At 46.7% G+C, this 18,258-nt stretch overlaps 2 protein-coding genes and 1 long non-coding RNA gene across 4 annotated transcripts in view; 2 read left to right on the top strand and 1 right to left on the bottom strand.

Moving 5' to 3' along the window:
- The first annotated feature begins 277 nt into the window (after positions 1 to 277).
- MED20 (mediator complex subunit 20) lies at positions 278 to 9,661 on the top strand. Its single transcript, XM_061398175.1, has 4 exons — positions 278 to 507; positions 2,983 to 3,137; positions 7,435 to 7,688; positions 9,198 to 9,661. The coding sequence occupies exons 1-4, from the start codon at positions 278 to 280 to the stop codon at positions 9,411 to 9,413; spliced, it is 855 nt and encodes a 284-aa protein (XP_061254159.1). The 3' UTR covers positions 9,414 to 9,661.
- The window catches only part of USP49 (ubiquitin specific peptidase 49), a 77,100-nt gene continuing 68,146 nt past the window's right edge, over positions 9,305 to 18,258 (top strand). Inside the window, exon 1 of one of the 2 annotated variants that reach the window (XM_061398155.1) lies at positions 9,305 to 9,389. The gene's annotated coding sequence lies outside the window, so the exon portion shown is untranslated. Of the gene's footprint in view, positions 9,390 to 17,510; positions 17,591 to 18,258 lie in introns of those variants that run through there. The other variant, XM_061398154.1, reaches the window with a different exon arrangement.
- On the bottom strand, positions 10,047 to 18,217 carry LOC133236265 (uncharacterized). The gene is made up of 4 exons (XR_009732816.1): positions 18,022 to 18,217; positions 17,209 to 17,423; positions 11,197 to 11,268; positions 10,047 to 10,231 (listed from the first exon to the last, which is right to left on the bottom strand). It is a non-coding gene; the product is annotated as an uncharacterized LOC133236265 (long non-coding RNA).

The following is an 18,258-nucleotide window of genomic DNA, read 5'->3' as shown; positions in this document are numbered from 1 at the left end:
ATGGAGGGGAAAAGGCCCCGAGTGCGCTTGCGCAGTAAACACCCAGCACCCAAGAGCCCACCGGAGCTCACAGCGCCCCCTCGCGTCTGGAGGTCGGGTGTGCCAGAAGCCCCATCCCACCCACCAAAAAGAGCTCACGGGTCCTGGAGCTGGGTCCTCCCGAATTTAACGTTGGCTTCTCTAAGTGGTTGTAGTCCAAGCTACAGTTTCCTAGTTTCATGGGTCTGGGTCCAGGGTGCCCAGGCGAATGGGAATTCCCTGAGCGGCGAACTGGGGGATGGGGGGCGGGGCGGAGTCGGACAGTGACGTCACCGAAGGACCTAGACACGCCCTTCCCCGTGGGCGTGTCGACTGGGCGCTGTGTTTTTACGTAAGTTCCGGAGCGCCTGCCTCCATCAGAGCTCTCTTTAGCGAGGTGGTTTCACCTCGTGTGGGCTGCTGGAGCACACCGCATTTCAGTTGTTTGATCCTCCCATCCTCCTGGCCCGACACCATGGGAGTGACTTGGTAGGACTAAAGAGGACTTTGTGGGGCGGGGTTTGGGGACTTGAAGGCCCCTGGAGCCTCGAATATACCCGGGAGTAGGATCCCGACCAGGGTCCGAAGTCCCCCGGAAGATGAGCAAAATGTCCTCGGTTTGTGTGGGTGAGGGGGCCACCGCGAGGGCTGCAGAATCTGCAGGCCCCTTTCCTCGGAGGTACGCCCCTTCTTCCTGGAAGGCGGCAGGTAAAAGGGTTTAAGAACCCGTTAATGATCGTGTACCTCCTTCCTTTTTTCTTGGTACAATTTCTTGACCGTGAAGCCCGGGGTAGAACTTTAGGGTTGAAAGTAGTATGTCGGAACTCGGACCCGTCTGCAGGCAGGGCTTGGATGGGTAGGGGATAGGCAACAAGGAGATAGTATCTTTTTTAGGTTTTTGCCTGCCCTTGCCTACAGCCACTAAATGCAGTTAGATCAGCGTGTGTCTGGTTCTAGTTTGGCCTTTGTAAGATCTTGAGTCTGGAGGAAAAAAGGAGCTGTTGGGAATTAGGAGATAGGAATTCCAGGCACATCACCTCTTCAGGGCCTGTTTCCTATTCTGTTTAATTACATGGTTGGTTTAGTTTCTATGGACTTATTTCTAACATGTTATAAGTCAGTGTGACAGGGAAAGGTATGGGCTTAATTCTCTTGGAGTCATTTAGTTCCAAAATGCTAGATTTCAGGGCTTTAAAAAATATATATATTGAGCATGTCTCCCAGAGAGGGCTTAGAGGCCAGGTTATCTGAAGGCAATGGCTCTAGGCTTCTCAAATAAGAGCCTGTGGGAACTCCTCCTTCTGGTAGCCCAGGTCTTGCAGATTTGTCAGTGACTGCACGTTTGCTTCCTGAAGTTGACATCATGAGCCTCCTTCAAAGTCCTGTAGTGTAAGAGGGATGCAAAGAATGGGAATGAAACGTTTGCTAGGGTCTTCCAGTGGTTAACACTCCACGCTTCCACTGCAGGAAGCACCTTCTACTTTAGGGGGTACGGGTTCAATCCCTGATTGGGGAATTAGATCCTGCATGCCTTGTGGCGCAACCAAAAAAAAGTTTGCTGCAAAGAGGCATAAAACCCTAGAAGTACCTGTTCTTTCAGGGCAGAAGGCAAGCAGGGAAAGGGCTCTCTGTTGGGATGCTTCTCAACTTTTTCAGGCTTCTTGAACTTCTGACCCCAGTAGCATCACCTTGGGGATTCTCTTATATTTCAAAATAAGGCACATCATCATCATTACTTGTTAGTACTTTTTCTGATGGAGTTTAGAGACAATTTTAGCAGCAGTAGGACTCTATAGCTTCATTTAGTTGATTTTGGTTGATCATAAAGTAATGCAGTGTCCCCCAACATTCAGCCACATATGATTCTACTTAAGATTTTTAAATAGCCATGTAGCACTTGAACTATTATTTATTAATGTCTTTTAATTCTCTTTCTTTTCCTTAAAAGTATTTTAACAGACAACTATATTTCTGGGGAAGCATTCTGGTAGAGTTAAGAGCATGGACGTGGAGCCAGCTTGCCTGGCTTTGACTCTTGGCCACACCACACCAAGCTTTGTGACCTTGTGCGAGTTATTCAACCCCTGTGTACTTTGCTTTCCTCATTGGTAACAAAGAGATAATTGTATATCTTATGGGGCTGATGTGAGGATTCAAAGAGTTAGTTCATTGAAAGGTCTTTGGGCACCACCTGGCACATAGCTGGTCCTTGGTGATTGTTTCCTGCCACTCTGTAAAGGGGGAGCCAGTTTCCCTCACCATAGAAGGAAATCTTGGAAATGACTGTTTGTTTCATTGTTTTGGTTAAATTCATATACATGCTGTTGCCTTTCATGTCCGAGGATTAGAAACTTGAGGCTTACTTTCTCTTTGGTCCCAGGATCCTTAAAACTTTCTGCCTTGATGGAAATGTTCTGTATTAGCACTGCTGCCGGCCACTTGTGGCTGTCAAGCCTTGAAATGTGGGTTTTGCAGCTGAGGAGTTGAGGTTTTAATTTTTTTGTTCATTTAAGTGTAAATAGTCGCATGTGGCTTGTGGCTACTGTGCTGGACAGCTTGCATGCAAAGTGTTAAAGAGAGTAATAATAATTGGAATAATAATTCCAAGTTGAGGCTTTCTTAATGTAGTCAAAACTGAAAGAAACGCAGAAGAAATCCCTTTCTCATTGTATGACTCTGTGTTACTGAACACTCTGTGTGCCACCTAAAATCTTCTCTTGAACGTTGGCATACTTGCCACACTCCATAAACAGAGGTGCTCTAGATGGGAAGTCCAAAGCACTGGTATGTGTCCTGAGACCTGCTCTGGTTCTTAGTGGAGTTTTCAAGAGACTGTGGGCCTCTTTTTCCTTTTTAAAATGAGAAGGTTCGGGTTGATGGTGTCTGTGCACATACTGGCCCTGATGAGCTGATTCTGCAGGCAAGTGAATGACTCATTGATGATTTTCGTCCTTTTCCTTCCAGTGTGTCTCAGATGCCCGTGGCCGAGGGCAAGAGCGTCCAGCAGACTGTGGAGCTCCTCACCCGGAAATTGGAGATGCTTGGAGCAGAGAAGCAAGGAACATTTTGTGTGGACTGTGAGACCTATCACACAGCTGCCTCTACCCTGGGCAGCCAAGGTCAGTGAGAGATGGGCCTGTGGGATGGCTGGAACCTGGTTTGGAGTTAATAGACATTCATATTCATTGGAATCTTTCTGCTCTTCTGCTGAGGGTGGTGCTCTTGGCTAGGTGGTATATGTGTTTCTGAATTCATTAATTTTTTCCTTCATCTCTTAGTCTGGGCCTGTGTTGTAGTCTTTTTGCACTTTTAAAGCACTTTTCACTTCTCAAAGTGTTGGTCACTAATTTCCTCAGAATCATCTGGATCGCTTGTTAGAGGGGCAGGTTCCTGGCCCAGCTTACAGACTCACTGGTAATCAGTCATAGTCTACATTATAGTAAGTTTCACAGGTGATCTTTATGCACTCCAAAGTTTGAAAAAGTCTCCTTTTAAGCATGGAAGCCTTTGTAAATGATTCTGTTGGAGCTTTAGAGTTTGGGGAACTTTCTGTAGAAAAGCTTCCTGTTTCCCATACCTAGCCAGTGGCCTTGGCTACCACTTTAGCATAACCTTGATTTATGAATTAACTTTTGTTTTAAATGTATTTCAAATTGAGATGCATTGTGGCTGGTGGTGGTAGGGAGGTAAAGAGGATCTCTGAATAGGAGTTAGGGAACCTGGGTTCTTTTAGTCTTGGCTCTTCGGTAACTTGACTTTGGATGGTTCCACAGCACAGTGCATAAGCCTAAATCATGGACCCGGATTACGGAGTCCTGCCTGCCACAACTAACTGCGTCCTTAGGTAATTCTGCAGTCTGACTGTTCCTGTGCAGGTCACTTGCCTGTTTCCCCAGGGATTTATTCCCTGCCCTGCTCCTGTGAACTGCATTTGCCTGGCCCCCATTGAGTTCCCTTTGGCCAGTGAAAGGCACTGGCAAAAATTGGAGAGAGGAGGAGAGAGAGAGACAGCCTCTCTTCCTGTCCTTCTGCCTTGGGCTGTGTCTCTGGCTGTGGCTGTGTTTCTTCCTTGGTTCTACCTCCTGTTAGGCAACCCTTGTTCCTGGCTCTCAGAACAGCACATCTGCCCTTTTTCCTTCCAGCCCTAGGGATGGCAGCGGCTCCCTGTGTTACTAATCTTTGGGTGACCTCACCATTCCATTTGATTTTTCAGTTCTACCAACCCTTGTACTTCGTTCCCTGTATTAAACCCCCTCTAAAGAAACTTACCTGTGTGGACTCTGTTTTTGCACCCTTCCCAGTACAGTTATCTGCAAAATGAAGATAATTCCAGTATTTATCTCCTACTTAAATAAGTTATGCTACGCTACAATACGCTAAGTCACTTCAGTCGTGTCCGACTGTGCGACCCCATAGATGGCAGCCCACCAGGCTCCCCCATCCCTGGGATTCTCTAGGCAAGAACACTGGAGTGGGTTGCCATTTCTTTCTCCAATGCATGAAAGTGAAAAGTGAAAGTGAAGTTTCTCAGTCGTGTCCAACTCTTAGCAATCCCATGGACTGTAGCCTACCAGGCTCCTCCGTCCATGGGATTTTCCAGGCAAGAGTACTGGAGTGGGGTGCCATTGCCTTCTCCGCTTAAATAAGTTAGTACACACAAAGCCCTTTGAACCAAGGTTGTCGTGGAATAGCTAATAAATGGTAGCTTAAGAGCTGTACTGAATTTCATGATCAGTGCAATTGGAATGTTAATGTTTGTTTTGCCTGCAAAAGGCAGAATATAAGAATTAAAAGAAAGAACAGTTATGAAAGCATTTGGAAAACAGAACACTAGTATACAGATACGGAGAAGGCAATGGCACCCCACTCTAGTACTCTTGCCTGGAAAATCCCATGGACGGAGGAGCCTGGTGGGCTGCAGTCCATGGGGTCGCTAAGAGTCGGACACGACTGAGCGACTTCACTTTGACTTTTCACTTTCATGCATTGGAGAAGGAAATGGCAACCCACTCCAGTGTTCTTGCCTAGAGAATCCCAGGGATGGGGGAGCCTGGTGGGCTGCCATCTATGGGATCACACAGAGTCGGACACGACTGAAGTGACTTAGCAGCAGCAGCAGCAGTATACAGATATAAGATGACATACTACTTCTGTGACACTCCCTGGCTTGGTCTCTGTTTTCCTGATCAGACCTTTGCTTTCAAGGAGCTACAGTCTAGTTGGAGAAACAGCAGGTTCTTGGTGGGCAGTGGGGTAGGATGGAAGGAGGTCAGGACGCCTGGATTAGAGTTCCAGTTCTGTTGCTTACTGGCTCTGTGCCTTTAAATCAGAAGTTCTCACACTTCTAGCTTTAGCATCACCTAGAGGGAAGGCTTGTTACCACACAGATGGATGGGTTCCCCTCTCCTCCCCACCCCCACAGAGTTTCTGACCCAGTGGGTGTGGGGTAGGGTGGAGAATATACATTTGTAACAGATTCCCAGGTAGTGATGTGGGTGCTGGCTGGTCAGGGACCAAAAGCTTTTCAGAATTTTTTCGAGAGAGTAAAAACACTTCCAGACTCCCGTAATGTGAATTAAGTATGTAATCAAGTGAGTCTGCATGAGAACAGAATGACAGGTCAGCTTCGGATGTCTTTATTGGAGGATTAAAATGTTTGGACTGGACTTCCCAGGTGAAAGGTGTGACTACGCAGCGGGCAGTTGGGAGGGTGTGTGGCGAGGTTGGTGCGGAGCCGCTGGAGATCAGGCAGTGGCAGCGCAGTGGCAGCCTGCAGAGGCCACGCCGCCCGCACTTGTCTCTGCACTCACCCGATTGCCACGCTCTCATCCCTGCCTGAATCCTACCCTCTCTTTGTACCCTACTTCAGGTCCTGTTTTTTCCATGAAGGTTCTTCCAGCTGACTCTTGCCACTTTGACCACTTCCTTCCCTGAAGTCTTTCCTTCACTCCAAAGACTTCTGGTCTATCATCAGGCAAACACTTTGGTTTCATGGTCTTCTAAAAAGTTTTCCACCTATCTTCAATGAGAGTGAAAGTCGCTTAGTCCTGTCCGACTCTTTGCAACCCCATGGACTATACAGTTCATGGAATTCTCCAGGCTGGAATACTGGAGTGGGGAGTTGTTCCTTTCTCCAGGTGATCTTCCCAGCCCAGGGATTGAACCCAGGTCTCCTGCATTGCAGGCAAATTCTTCACCAGCTGGGCCACAAGGGAAGTCCAAGAATACCGGATTGGGTAGCCTATCCCTTCTCTTCCCAATCCAGGAATCGAACAGGGGTCTCCCGCATTGCAGGCGGATTCTTTACCAACTGAGCTATCAGGGAAGGACAATGACAGTCATCAGTGAGATTGTCAGCTTCTTGAGGCCAGGGGCTAAGTCCTCTACTTACATGCCTTTTCAGCCCTAGCACAGTGTTGGGGCTAGTTTAAGGACTTGGAAAACTCACTTCTCAGGAACTGGAACCGGTGAGCTGGGATTTAAAACTGGATCTTCTGGTGTAGATCCCAAGTTCTTTCTGCTGTGGTTGTACTGCTTGCTTCCTGAGTCAGCTAGATGTCTTAAAATTCTCCAAAGCCCCCCTCCCATTGCCTTCAGGATGAAGTCTAAACTTGGGCACAGAAGACAAGGCTCTGGCCTCCCGTCCAGCCTCGTGTTCAGATTCTCCCCCATGCTGCTTCTGTGGGGCCACTTCCTGTTTCAAAGAGGGCGGACGCCAAGGAAGGGAGTGATGGGCAAAAAAGAGAGCAGCTGCTTTGTGTGGTGTGCTCAAAAGCTGTTACTTTTATTTTCCTTGTTACGTAATATATGACTATACAGAAGACCGTATGTAAATCTTGTGTGAGTTATTAGTCATCATCTTTAATCATCTATCTGTGAGCCCATCACTCAACTTAAAGTTAAACCAGGGACTTCCCTGGTGGTCCAGTGATTAAGATTCTGTGCTTCTGCTGCAAGGGTGCAGGTTTGGTCCCTGGCCAGGGAAATTCCCGATACTGTATGGTGTGGCTAAAAGAAAAAAGAGCAAGAGAGAAGAAAATAGACGCTAAACACCAAAAGGCATAACAACGCAGAAATGCAGGGCTGACTACAAATAATGGGGCGCAAAACTTACTCCCAACTATCAGAAACAAATATAAAAGCTAGGGAAAAAAGTGAATTAAACCATTATCTGGACCGTCAAAAGTTCCAGTGTACCCATCACCTTTTTCTGTAGATTAGGTGGGTTCTGCCACATGCTGTCTGGCTGCTGGTCTTCTCTGGAAAAGGCTGTTGGTGAGGGCCTTGCCTCCACCGCCCTCCAGGACTGCTGGGGCGATGCTGGATTGCCTCCTGGCCCCATTCAGCACTTTGGCCTCTACTCCGGGATGTGCTGAGGAAGGTCTTGTCGCTGAGCAGGATCTCCATCCCTTGCAGGTCAGGCCGGGAAGCTGATGTATGTGATGCACAATTCTGAGTACCCTTTGAGCTGCTTCGCCCTCTTTGAGAATGGCCCTTGCCTTGTTGCCGACACCAACTTTGACGTGCTCATGGTGAAACTCAAGGGCTTTTTCCAGAGTGCCAAGGCCAGCAAGATCGAGACCCGGGGCACCCGTTACCAATACTGTGACTTCCTAGTGAAGGTGGGCACGGTCACAATGGGGCCCAGTGCCCGAGGCATCTCCGTGGAGGTAAGTCCTCAGTGGACTAGAGCAGATGTGGTGAAGGGCCTGGCTCTGCAGATTCCCGCGACCCTGAATGCAGGCACATGTGTCTGCCTCCCTGATTGCTGTCTGCAGAGCAGCTACACTTCCTTGCCCTGCATTTTTTACCCTTTCTTTAATCACTTAGGGACGCTCTAGCAGACCAGGATGGGAATGGGGAGCTGGATTCACAGCAGGAAAGCTTAGGAAGGCTGGCTTGCTGGAGAAGAGGAGGGATAGTCAAGGAGGGGCAGGTGAACTATTACATATTCAAAGTTTTGAAGCAAAGACGTGCCCTTCTCTTTGACATGCTGTCCACTTTCTTTCGTGGTATGTGTGACGATTTCATCTGACATATATTGAAAATGACAAAGATGGAGTGTGACAGTAGCTGGCTTTGGGACCAGTGAGAGTCTGCACCATCTAACACAGTCCCAGCACTGTGTGAGATTTTAAAAAAGAAAAGAATAAGTAAACTGCAGGGCCTTCCTTTTGAACGTTTATGACTTAATAATGAGAGCCAGGCCCAAACACGCAAGCTGTTTTTGAAGTTAGTCTGTAAGAAATGCCATAAAGGAAGCACAGATTGCTCTGGGAGTTCAGGGCAGAGAGCACTGCTGACTTTGGGGACTGTGATACCTCCTGCAGGATTAGCATTTAAGGAGGGAATTAAAATGTGGAGACCTGGGGATAGGTAAGTCCTCAAAAGCAGCACAGGAGGAGAAAAGGGCGTTAGTGGTCATGACTACCGCTACACTCCAGAGATCTCGAGCTAAGATGTCCTGACTCTTTTCATTCATAACACACAGAGAATTTGCCAAGACCCACGGGAAACTCCTGTTTATCCTCCACGTTTTCAACTTTGCAACACAAACACACCCAGAAGTTTCTTTACTTATTTCTCCTTGTAGTTGCTAGTAATTTCCCCTGCCACCTCTCCAGTGAAAAACTGGGAGAGGAGAATGAGCAAGCCTAAGATCTGTATCCTTCAGCCCCTGTCACATGAGTTGGGAAATTATTTCTTAGTGTCAGAGCCCAGGTTGTATCTACCTTGGGAGTAATGGTTGGTCTTGAAGTGACTTACGGGCCTATATATCTTTTTGCCCTCTTGTCAATTCCCCCAACTCACACACACTCGCCGACTCTTTCTCCTGCTCTTCGTTTTCTCTCATAGAATTTTCCCGAGCTGTCCATGAATCTACACCCATCATAGCTGGGACTATAAAGTTCAGAAATAATTTGAAGGGACCAAGCTATGCCTCTGGGTCTTGTGCATAGGGCTGTGAGTTGATAATCCCAAGATGAGAGTGTTTGAGCTTAAAGGGTACAATGCTGAGGGTTTCAAATTCCTGGTGTTTGATCTGGATATTTCCTGCGGGGCAGCTCTGGGTTGGAAGGTGTGTGTCGTGGTCTCCGGGTTGGGGAAGATGGATGCAGAGGGCAAACGACCTGTCCTTGCTCTCACTCACCCTCCATCTCCCTTCTCTTGGTCCCCAGGTGGAGTATGGCCCCTGTGTGGTAGCTAGCGACTGCTGGAGCCTGTTGCTGGAGTTCCTGCAGAGCTTTCTAGGCAGCCACACCCCAGGGGCGCCCGCAGTGTTTGGGAACAGACACGACGCTGTCTACAGCCCAGCAGACACCATGGTCCAGTACATGGAACTCTTCAACAAGATCCGCAAGCAGCAGCAGGTGCCGGTGGCGGGGATTCGTTAGCAACTGGCAGCTGCTGGGCTGAGCTCTGTCACCGGGGGGCGGGGGGGGCGGGACTCCACAGAAGGAGCAGGCCCTGCACCCTCAGGCCTCTGGACCCTGGAAATCCTGGGCAGACGGGAAGGTGTCCTTCCCTGTCTAGTTCCCAGCTGTGGCTTTGTTCTGGGGCGCTGGACTCCCCTCCACTGAGCCTCACACACAATCCCTCCTGCGCCTCCCCCACCACAGCTGTTTCAGCCCCCGTCTTGCTGGGCTTGTGATTATCCAGGGCGGAGACGTCTGGAGCTCCCCTGCTTTAGGGGAGACGGTCGGATGGGGGTGTCCCTGCTGAGTGTCGGTGGGAAGGCAGTCTGTGTTAGCAGCTCCTGAGGATTTGGTCCAGGCGCACAGTGGACAGGCTGTGTGTTGCGTTTGCGCTTCGCTCAGAGAATGTGGCTGGGCCTTTCCTGGGGAAGAAGCAGGAGGCCAAGCTTATTTGATGGCTGTCATTTTCTGATCTGTTTGCTGAGGTAAATCGTGAGTTCAGTTTTCTAGGGTGTTGCCTGAGTCCTTTGAAGTCTCCCCTCTGGCCATCTTTCCATTCTGTAGGAAATGATACTAAAGCACAGGCTGAGTGGCTATAAGGAGAACCTAAAGTACAGAGGCTCTTAGAAGTTTATTTTTCTCTTCTCTAATAGTACAGAGGTAATCAGATAGCCCAGGGCAGTCTTAACGCCACAAGGTCATCAGGAACTTGGTTTCCTTTGAGCTTGTTGTCCAGCCACCCCTGGGGTGTTGTCCTTGGGCGACTTAGAGCATCATCAGCTACATGTCCAGTTCCCCTGGGGTAAGAGAGAGGGAACAGTTTTCTTTTATAAAGGCCATGACCTGGAGTTGCTCCAGTCACTCTGGCTACCCCTGGCTGAGAGGAGCTCTGGGACAGAGAGCCTCTTATTTGGGTGGTCATGTGCCCAGTTAAAATGCCGGGGGTTCTGTGACTGAAAGGTGAAGGAGAAAATGGATGTGGGGGCCCAGTTAGTAGCCTCTGCTCCAGGGAGCTCAATGGACGTGCCCAAGACTGTTCTTGCTGTTTTGCAAAGAGCACCCCTGTAAGTAAGCCATTTGTTTCTGAGTTGGACTGGGATGGGGCTGATGTCAGAGCCATTTTAGCTGGATTATTCACATGGGGACGTCACTTCTGCACCCCTTGAGTCAGTCTCAGCATCAAGACCTCTCCAGTTTTCGTGTGCCCAGAGCTCAGGGTTAAACAGTTGACCTGGGGCTCACACTGCGCTTCATGGTGTCCTGAGCTCTTACTCCTCATCTCATGGGAGCCTCCAAGCTGCTCATTTGACCTCCGTCACCTGCCCACCGCCCTCCTGCTGCAGAGATGCTCAGTCCAGCTAACCCTGAGGTCACAGTCAGAGCTGGTCTTAGGAAGCGAGTTCATGTATGTACTGTGGGTTGTCCTAGGATCTGTCTCTCATCGAAAACCCAGAAAGAGAAACCGTTTTCAGATCTCAGTGCTCAGATCTAAGCCTCTGTGACAAGAATCAGCTAGTGGTCACGTTTCCCTTTTAACTTTGGCTGTAGGAAGCTCAGTTCGACTTTCTGACTGTAGAATCTGTCATCCGTGTTTTTTGTTCTCACCTTCCCCTGGCTTCGTTTGTTTCTTCGTTTTTTTTTTTTTTCTTTTACATTTTAAAATGGAGATGTGTTTTAGATATTAATTTATACATAATAAAATACATAGATTTTTTAAAATGTTTTTGGCCTTCTGATTTATTTTGGCTTTGTCCAGACTTACCTGTTTGTATTTTGCTGTAGACTGCTTTAAATCTTTTATGAGATGAGATAGCATTTTGAGCATAATGTGTTCCTGAAAATAAACAGAAATCGAACGTGGTAAATATGACTCTAGATTTATGCATTATAAGGAGGGATTCCTATTACTAACTCCCTAACTGTGTCTTTTAGATACAGTCTTGGCTCATAAATTTCCCGAAAGTCTTCGCTTTTGTTCTTTTCCCTTATTTTGAGCATACATTTGACCAGATTTAAGTCCAGTGAACACCAGATCAATCTGTAAGAGTTGCCACCTCACGTACTTTTGTCCATCTTTGTCCTTTGTGTCAGTTAAAGAAAGCTTATTACTAAAAAAAAGGCAAGTAATGCAATACATTTCTTAATTTGACTCCACCAGCAAAGTTGCCAAAACTGAACTGATAACTAGTGGGAAAGGCCAAATGTCATCCACCCTCTGTATGTACGTCTGAATGGGACTTTCAAGAGTTAGTTTAGTATTGTTGGCATATAATTTTTGAGAGATGAGGTTGAGTGAAAGTTGAGAAGCTTTTGAATAAGGGAAAGGGGGCATGGTTAGCCTCATTTTAAAATTAAAAAAAACTTACCCTCAGCTAGAAAGTGGGCGTGCAGTATTTTGGGTTCAAGTCTGACATTCCTCCCACACCAGACTGCCTTCTTGTCCCTCCCTCCTTTTTTCCCAGATGCCTTACCCCGTCACCATCTGTATCTAACCCCAAAAGAGCAGAAACCAGGATGCTTCTAGGATCCTGCTAACACGTCACCTTGGTGGGTACCTTTGCCAGTCACAGAGAAATCCGCTGACCTGTTGGAGCCATGCAGGACAGCATTGAGATTTACCTGGTTCTCCTTCACTATAAGATGGGGGGTCATGCCGAGAAGTGAGGCTGGAGTCAGGACCAAAACTTCAGACTCAGGACTCATGGCTCCCAGCATGTGTCAAAGAGTAGCACCTGGACCTCTGTGGGGCCAGGTGATTTTAAGTGGACTGTGGGATTTTTATTTTAATACTTATGCCTTATTCTAATATATATTAGAAATATAACTGGCACTTTTGCCTTATATGATGAGGATAAATAAGTTTTTTAGAAAGAGTCTTCTTAAAGGGAACTAGTAAGTTATACTACAGCTGATGCTTACAAGAGGCAGACTCTGGAGGAGGAAGGCGGATGTTAGAATTTGGGGAAATGCTGTGTTCTCCTGTGTGTCGTCCGCTGCTTGTATCCCTTGATGGTTCCTGCCCTGTGCTCCTGTGCTGTGTTCGCCCCTGTCTCTCCTGTGCTCTTCTGACTCTCTGTCCCCCCTGTTGCCATGCTGCTTCCTGCTTGCTTGCTTTTCTTTGGTCTTGAAGGACCAAGTCATCCCATGTCCCCCACGCTGTGTTTGAGTGTCACTGCGTCACTGAAGGAATACCCAGGGATTGATCACTCCTCCCTACTGCCAGGTCTGTCCCAGCCGACTGTATCCAGTGTTCATTCCTGAAGTTTCAGGATGAGAGGGGTAGTGAGAAATTTTCTTCCCAAATCCTAGAAGGTGAGGGGCTGCTACTGCTGCTAAGTTGCGTCAGTCGTGTCTGACCCCATAGACGGCAGCCCACCAGGCTCCTCCATCCATGGGATCTTCCAGGCAGGAGTACTGGAGTGGGTTGCCATTTCCTTCTCCAATGCGTGAAAGTGAAGTCGCTTAGTCGTGTCCGACTCTCAGCGACCCCGTGGACTGCAGCCCACCAGGCTCCTCCATGCATGGGATTTTCCAGGCAAGAGTACTGGAGTGGGTCACCTGTGCCTCCAAAGGTGAGGGTAGTGGTTAGAAATTCCCACCTAAGTGTGTCCTCTAGGTGTCAAAAGTTAAGACCTAAAACTCCCCCCAAGGTGCGTTTCTGCCATTGTGTGGAGCATTCCAAGATCAGTCTCTTGGGTTACAAGGGACCCTTGAGGTCACACAGTTTGACTGTCATTCAGTACCCATAACTTTACACCATCCCTCCAGCGATCATGAAGGCTTGACTTGATCTCATCTAGGTCAAGTCTCTTCCCTGTTTCACTTTTGTCACTACCTCTGAGACAAAAATCAAAACCTACCCGTTCCTTCCCTCCCAGATTGTGGACACCGTCTGGTGCTTAATGAGGGAATTGATCACTAGTTGGTGCTGGAGTATGATCAGACTATGGTTCTAACCCTACTGCAGGTTCTCAACCCCTGAGGGAGCCTCAGGAAGCCTCAGATGCCTCGAAAGTGGACACAGCTTTGTGGATAATTGCAGTTCTCTGGGAATAGGATTTATAGGGTTCATTAAAGTATCTCAAAGATCTGTGATCCAAAAAAAAAGAATCTCTAAAAGGAGAGCATCCTGAAAGGAAAGAACAGGAAGGTGAAGATAAAGCAGGTGTGAGATACATCCAGGTGACTTACCACACACGAGACCTTCCCCTGCCTTTCGGACCTTCATCTCAGGTCCATCCCCTCCACGGTTATCCCTCCTTCATTTTTTATAGTCCTTTCGGCCTTTCAGTCAGGTTCTGGGAAGCTGCACTGTGTCCCTGCTCTTTTCTCTCTTGTAGGTTCCTGCTTCTCCTCTTTTCCCTATGTACACACAACCTCTTAGAAATGAGTAGGAGGAATTATGTCAGGAGCATCTTTATAGCCCACTTTGTGGCCCAGGAGTTACTCTTCATGTGACTCAGCCCATGGGGTCTGAAGATTACCCTGTTGTAATGGCATCTGGCTTCATGAATGTATTTTCATTTTTCAGGATGGTGTGATCGATGAGGCGAGAAATAGTTCGTCGCCTCTGAAATGAAATTAGTGAGTTGAAAAGATTCTTGGAACTCTGAGGGCAAAGATCCCTAATTCTCTTGTGGTCTCTGTTTTATTTACCACTACAGCCCTGCTGCGTCAGATGGCACAGACTGAGTTTTCTTTGGAGGCTTTAAAAAAGAATTTAGGGCCCGTGTTTGTACATTCTAGATTGTACAAAGGCAGAATTCAGTATTGAAGCTCTTCTGTCATGTGGGAAAGGCACGGCTAGGGATGTGGAGGTGACAGGACAGATGTTCTGAGGCAGCCTCCTAAAGGGCAGAACACGGCTTTAGGAGACGGATGGCTGCGTGCTTGCCACAATGCTGTCCCTACCCTGCCAGGTAGCTTCAGTCACGTTGGCCTTTCTGGGTCTCATCTGTGTAGTAGGAGTGATGATGCCCTTTGTGTTTCATAGGCTTGTTGAGAGGCTCAAGGAGAAGAGGTATGAGAGTGCCTTGTAGGCAAGTGATGCTGCCTCTGCTCTTGCATCTTTTTAATGGCACCAAAGGTACAGTGTATGGTTAGCATGTTGAAGACGGGAAGCTACGGGGTCATTACTCTTTGGTAGCAGATTAAAATTCTGCTCCAGTGCACAGGAAATAGTTGTAATAGAGAGCGAGCAATGTGGGGAGAGGGTCCAGAGAAAGTGTCTGTCGTGCAGGTGTATTTTTGTAACCAGACCAGTGAGCATAGTTGCAGGGACTGTAATATTCACTCATAGGGTTGAGATGTTTACTTGTTCTCCTATAGCCTAAAGGAAAAGGAGCTGAACTAACAACAACAACAAAAAGGCGGGGGGTAGAAATTACTGTATCTTCTTTATGCAGTACATCCATCCCTTTTCTCCTCAGTTCCAGCGTCTTAGTTGTGCCTGCTGCTGAACTGTTTTTGATACGGATGTATGTGGTGGCTTTACTTGCAGCCAGTGGTGGCTAAGTTCAGTGTTCCTGATTGTGTTTTCCATTCCTCATTGATGAACCACCTAAGCTGTTAACTCTGAAGCTATAATAAAACCTTTTTGTTAGCTATCCTACATAAGCTTTTCCTATTTTAATTATCTAAAGTAAAATAGCCTTTTTATTCTTTCTGCTTCCATCTGATGCACAATTCTCAAACTTATTGGTATTAGGATTCCTTGATGCTCTTAAAAATTAACTGAGTACCCCAAAGAGCCTTAGTGTGGGTTGTATAATTGATATTTAATTACAACTTATTTATAATGAAAAAATGATTAATTAAAACTTATTTATAATGAAAAAGTATTAATTCAATTAAAGGTAATAATAAACCCATCACATGTTAACATAAAATGTTTTAATGAAAAGTAACTTTTTTCCAAAAAAATTTAGAAGAATGGCATTGTTTTATATTTTTGCAAATCTCTTGAATGTCTGGCATAGTCGAAGACAATGGATCCTAGTGTCTGCTTTTTTAGTCAGTCTGTTGAAATTTGTTATTCAGTTGAAGAATGTGAAGAAATCCAACCTCACACATTCTGGGGCTTCCCAGGTGGCTCAGGGGTAGAGAGTCCACCTGCCAAGCGGTAGACGCAGGAGCTGCAGGTTCAAACCATGGGTCAGGAAGATTCCCTGGAGAAGGAAATGGCAACCTGCTCCAGTATTTTTGTCTGAGAAATCTCATGGACAGACGGACCTGGAGGGCTACAGTCCATGGGGTCGCAAAGAGTCAGACCTATGACTGAGCGACTAAACCACCACCACCACAGTGATACCGTCTCCCAATAATTGGAGCTGTTCTCTGATACTCCATCACAACTCTGCTAAAGGTTAGTTGCAATGTGGAATCTCAAATTCTATCAGTGAGCTTTCTGTACTCTGTTATATTAACATTGATGAGTTTATTTTGCACTGTGAAGGGCTCTTTTAACCATACCTGATTTTGTAGCATGCATTGGTCATTGGAAAATACTGCAGATCTTTTAAATGTTGACACATTTCATTATACAATATCAAAAAATCCTATTTGTTAATATCACCATCAATCTCAACAGAAAAGTCTTGGGAAGCTATTATGCTCAGAGTGGTGGATATATTTTCAAAAATCCTAAGTTTTGCTTGAGAGCTTGAGTTTGATCATTACTAACAAATGCTGTCAGGCTCAATTTGTTTATTTCTGAGGAAATATCTGTCAGATACCCAAGGCTGAATGACTGTTAGCTATTCTTCCAAATGAAAATGGTATTGCATGAATTGCCAATTCAGCTCAAAATTCAGAGAAATTGAACGAGTGGTTTTCCTTAAGAGAAACTTTATAAGGCACCAAAGTGCTTTATGTCTCTCTCTACTTAATCACATAGAACAGTATTATTGGAAAAATATGTTCTTACATAAAACAAAGTTTTTATTTTAGTGTTTCATCAAACACTTCCTTAAAGTGACACAGGTATAATTCTTTTTTCCTGTGACTGGATGGCACTGAAGACTGCATTGACTGCTAGTACAATTTAGTGCCATTTCCTCGATTTGTGTTATGGAAGCAGCAATTTTACCCTTTGTTACTTTTGTATCATTAGCGCCAATGTCATCACAGTGACAAAGGCAAGTAGTATCTTACTACTCTGAAAACAGTTTTGATTTCAGGGATCCTCCTGAAAGTCTTTCGGTCACCAGGGCTCCACAGGCCACACTTTGAGAACCACTGGTCTGATACTTACAGTACTGAGAATTGCTTTTTTGCAAGCCACCCCTTCCTTCAGAAGTTTTAAGTGACTCCAAAATCCTTCACTCAAAAAAGCACCTATAAATGTGTCAGGAACATTGAATAAAATACGATCTTTATTCTCCAGAAATTTTCTTGAGGGTTTGGGGAGCAGGAGGAGAAAATAGACAATCGAGGAGTTAAAATGTAAGATACGAATTCCTTAAAATTATGTTAAAGGTGTTAGCAAAGGGAGTGCTAAATTTTAGGTCTTAACTTGAGGGCTTCCCAGGTGACTAGGTGCAGGAGATGGAGGTTTGATCCCTGGGTGAAGAAGATCCCCTGGAGGAGGAAATGGCAACCCATTCCAGTATTCTTGCCTGAAAAATCCCATGGAGGGCTGGTCCATGGGATGGCCAAGGGTCACTGAACAGGAACACAGCTCTTGAACCACATGGCAGATCCTCATCAAATCAATTACTCAATCACTAGGTTTTATCGCTTCATCAGAAGTTTTTAAAGTGTTTAAGTTAGTTACCTTTGGAAATTTCACAGAGTTGACTGCAGGCATTGTAGATTGATGCTTGCACATGCACATGCCCTTCCCCCTTCTTATTTTGTTTGTTGTTCTTTGGTTTCTGTTGCTTCTCTATTTCATATTTACAAGTGTGTAGCTTTGAGCCAGTGTAGGTAGTAAGGAATGTTTCTTTTCCTTGCGCTTGTATGTAAACGTAAGCCTTTACCTGTTTCAGCCTTGCAGTTGGGTGATGTAACAATGTTGGTCTTATTTGGAGGAACTCCCCCCCGCCCCGCCCCCGCCCAAACTATGTCAGGACCATGCACCCAAGAGGCTACTCGGGAAGGAAACTTTTTCTGAGGCTGAGAAGATTTGTAAATAGCCGCAGTTCTGTTTCCCTGAGGTCTCCACCCCCACCTTCTGCTGAACTTCTTCAGTTTACAGCAGGAGCGAACCACTTCCTTAGGGGAATTTCCATAAAAAGGCGGAATCCTGACTGGGTCATCAGTGGCAAAAGTCAGACACATGCTCAATCGCCTGGGAACCAATAGTAACTTCTTCAAAAGCTGACTCAGGATCTTTCGGACACCGTGAAAACTGATAGTCTTATTTTTAACAGAACAAAGCAAAAACCTAGACGGTATAATGAGGAAGGCTTTCCCGCTTGGCAGTGGGAAGAGATGTTAAAGACAATCCATTCAAAAGGAGTGCGGAAACTACCGCAAGATTCCTTTACAGTTCCGCAGGCTGAAGGGCTGCGGAGCAGGGGGCGGAGATGGGCTCTTGTGAATCTCTAGTCCTTTAAGGAGGAGGGACGGCCGTAAGAGTCTGTACCTTTAAGAGTCTCTTTGTCTGGAAACCTCCTTATTTACCCTCCTGTGCTTCAACCAAACTTCGACCCGCGATTCACAACGCCCCTCTACGCCACCGCCCCTTACGCCAGGCTCAAGTCGGCCGCGCGTCGGTGGCTAACCCTAAACTTGGCGGCCGCCGCGCTAACCCCGGGAGAGGATGTCTGTGCCGGGTCGGGGCCCTGGGCTGCGCCGTTGGCGCAATGCGGGGCCCGGGGGC

Source organism: Bos javanicus, chromosome 23, assembly GCF_032452875.1.
Source record: "Bos javanicus breed banteng chromosome 23, ARS-OSU_banteng_1.0, whole genome shotgun sequence".
NCBI classification, from domain to species: domain Eukaryota; kingdom Metazoa; phylum Chordata; class Mammalia; order Artiodactyla; family Bovidae; genus Bos; species Bos javanicus.
Note: the sequence above shows the minus strand (reverse complement) of the source record. Positions and strands in the feature narration are given on the sequence as shown.

Bases quoted from the DNA above. Each gene is read 5' to 3' on its own strand.
- MED20 (XM_061398175.1), top strand. From the start codon at position 278: ATGGGGGGCGGGGCGGAGTCGGACAGTGACGTCACCGAAGGACCTAGA. The intron at 508-2,982 runs GTAGGACTAAAG...TTTTCCTTCCAG, and splicing joins GACACCATGGGAGTGACTTG to TGTGTCTCAGATGCCCGTGG. The intron at 3,138-7,434 runs GTCAGTGAGAGA...CATCCCTTGCAG, and splicing joins CTCTACCCTGGGCAGCCAAG to GTCAGGCCGGGAAGCTGATG.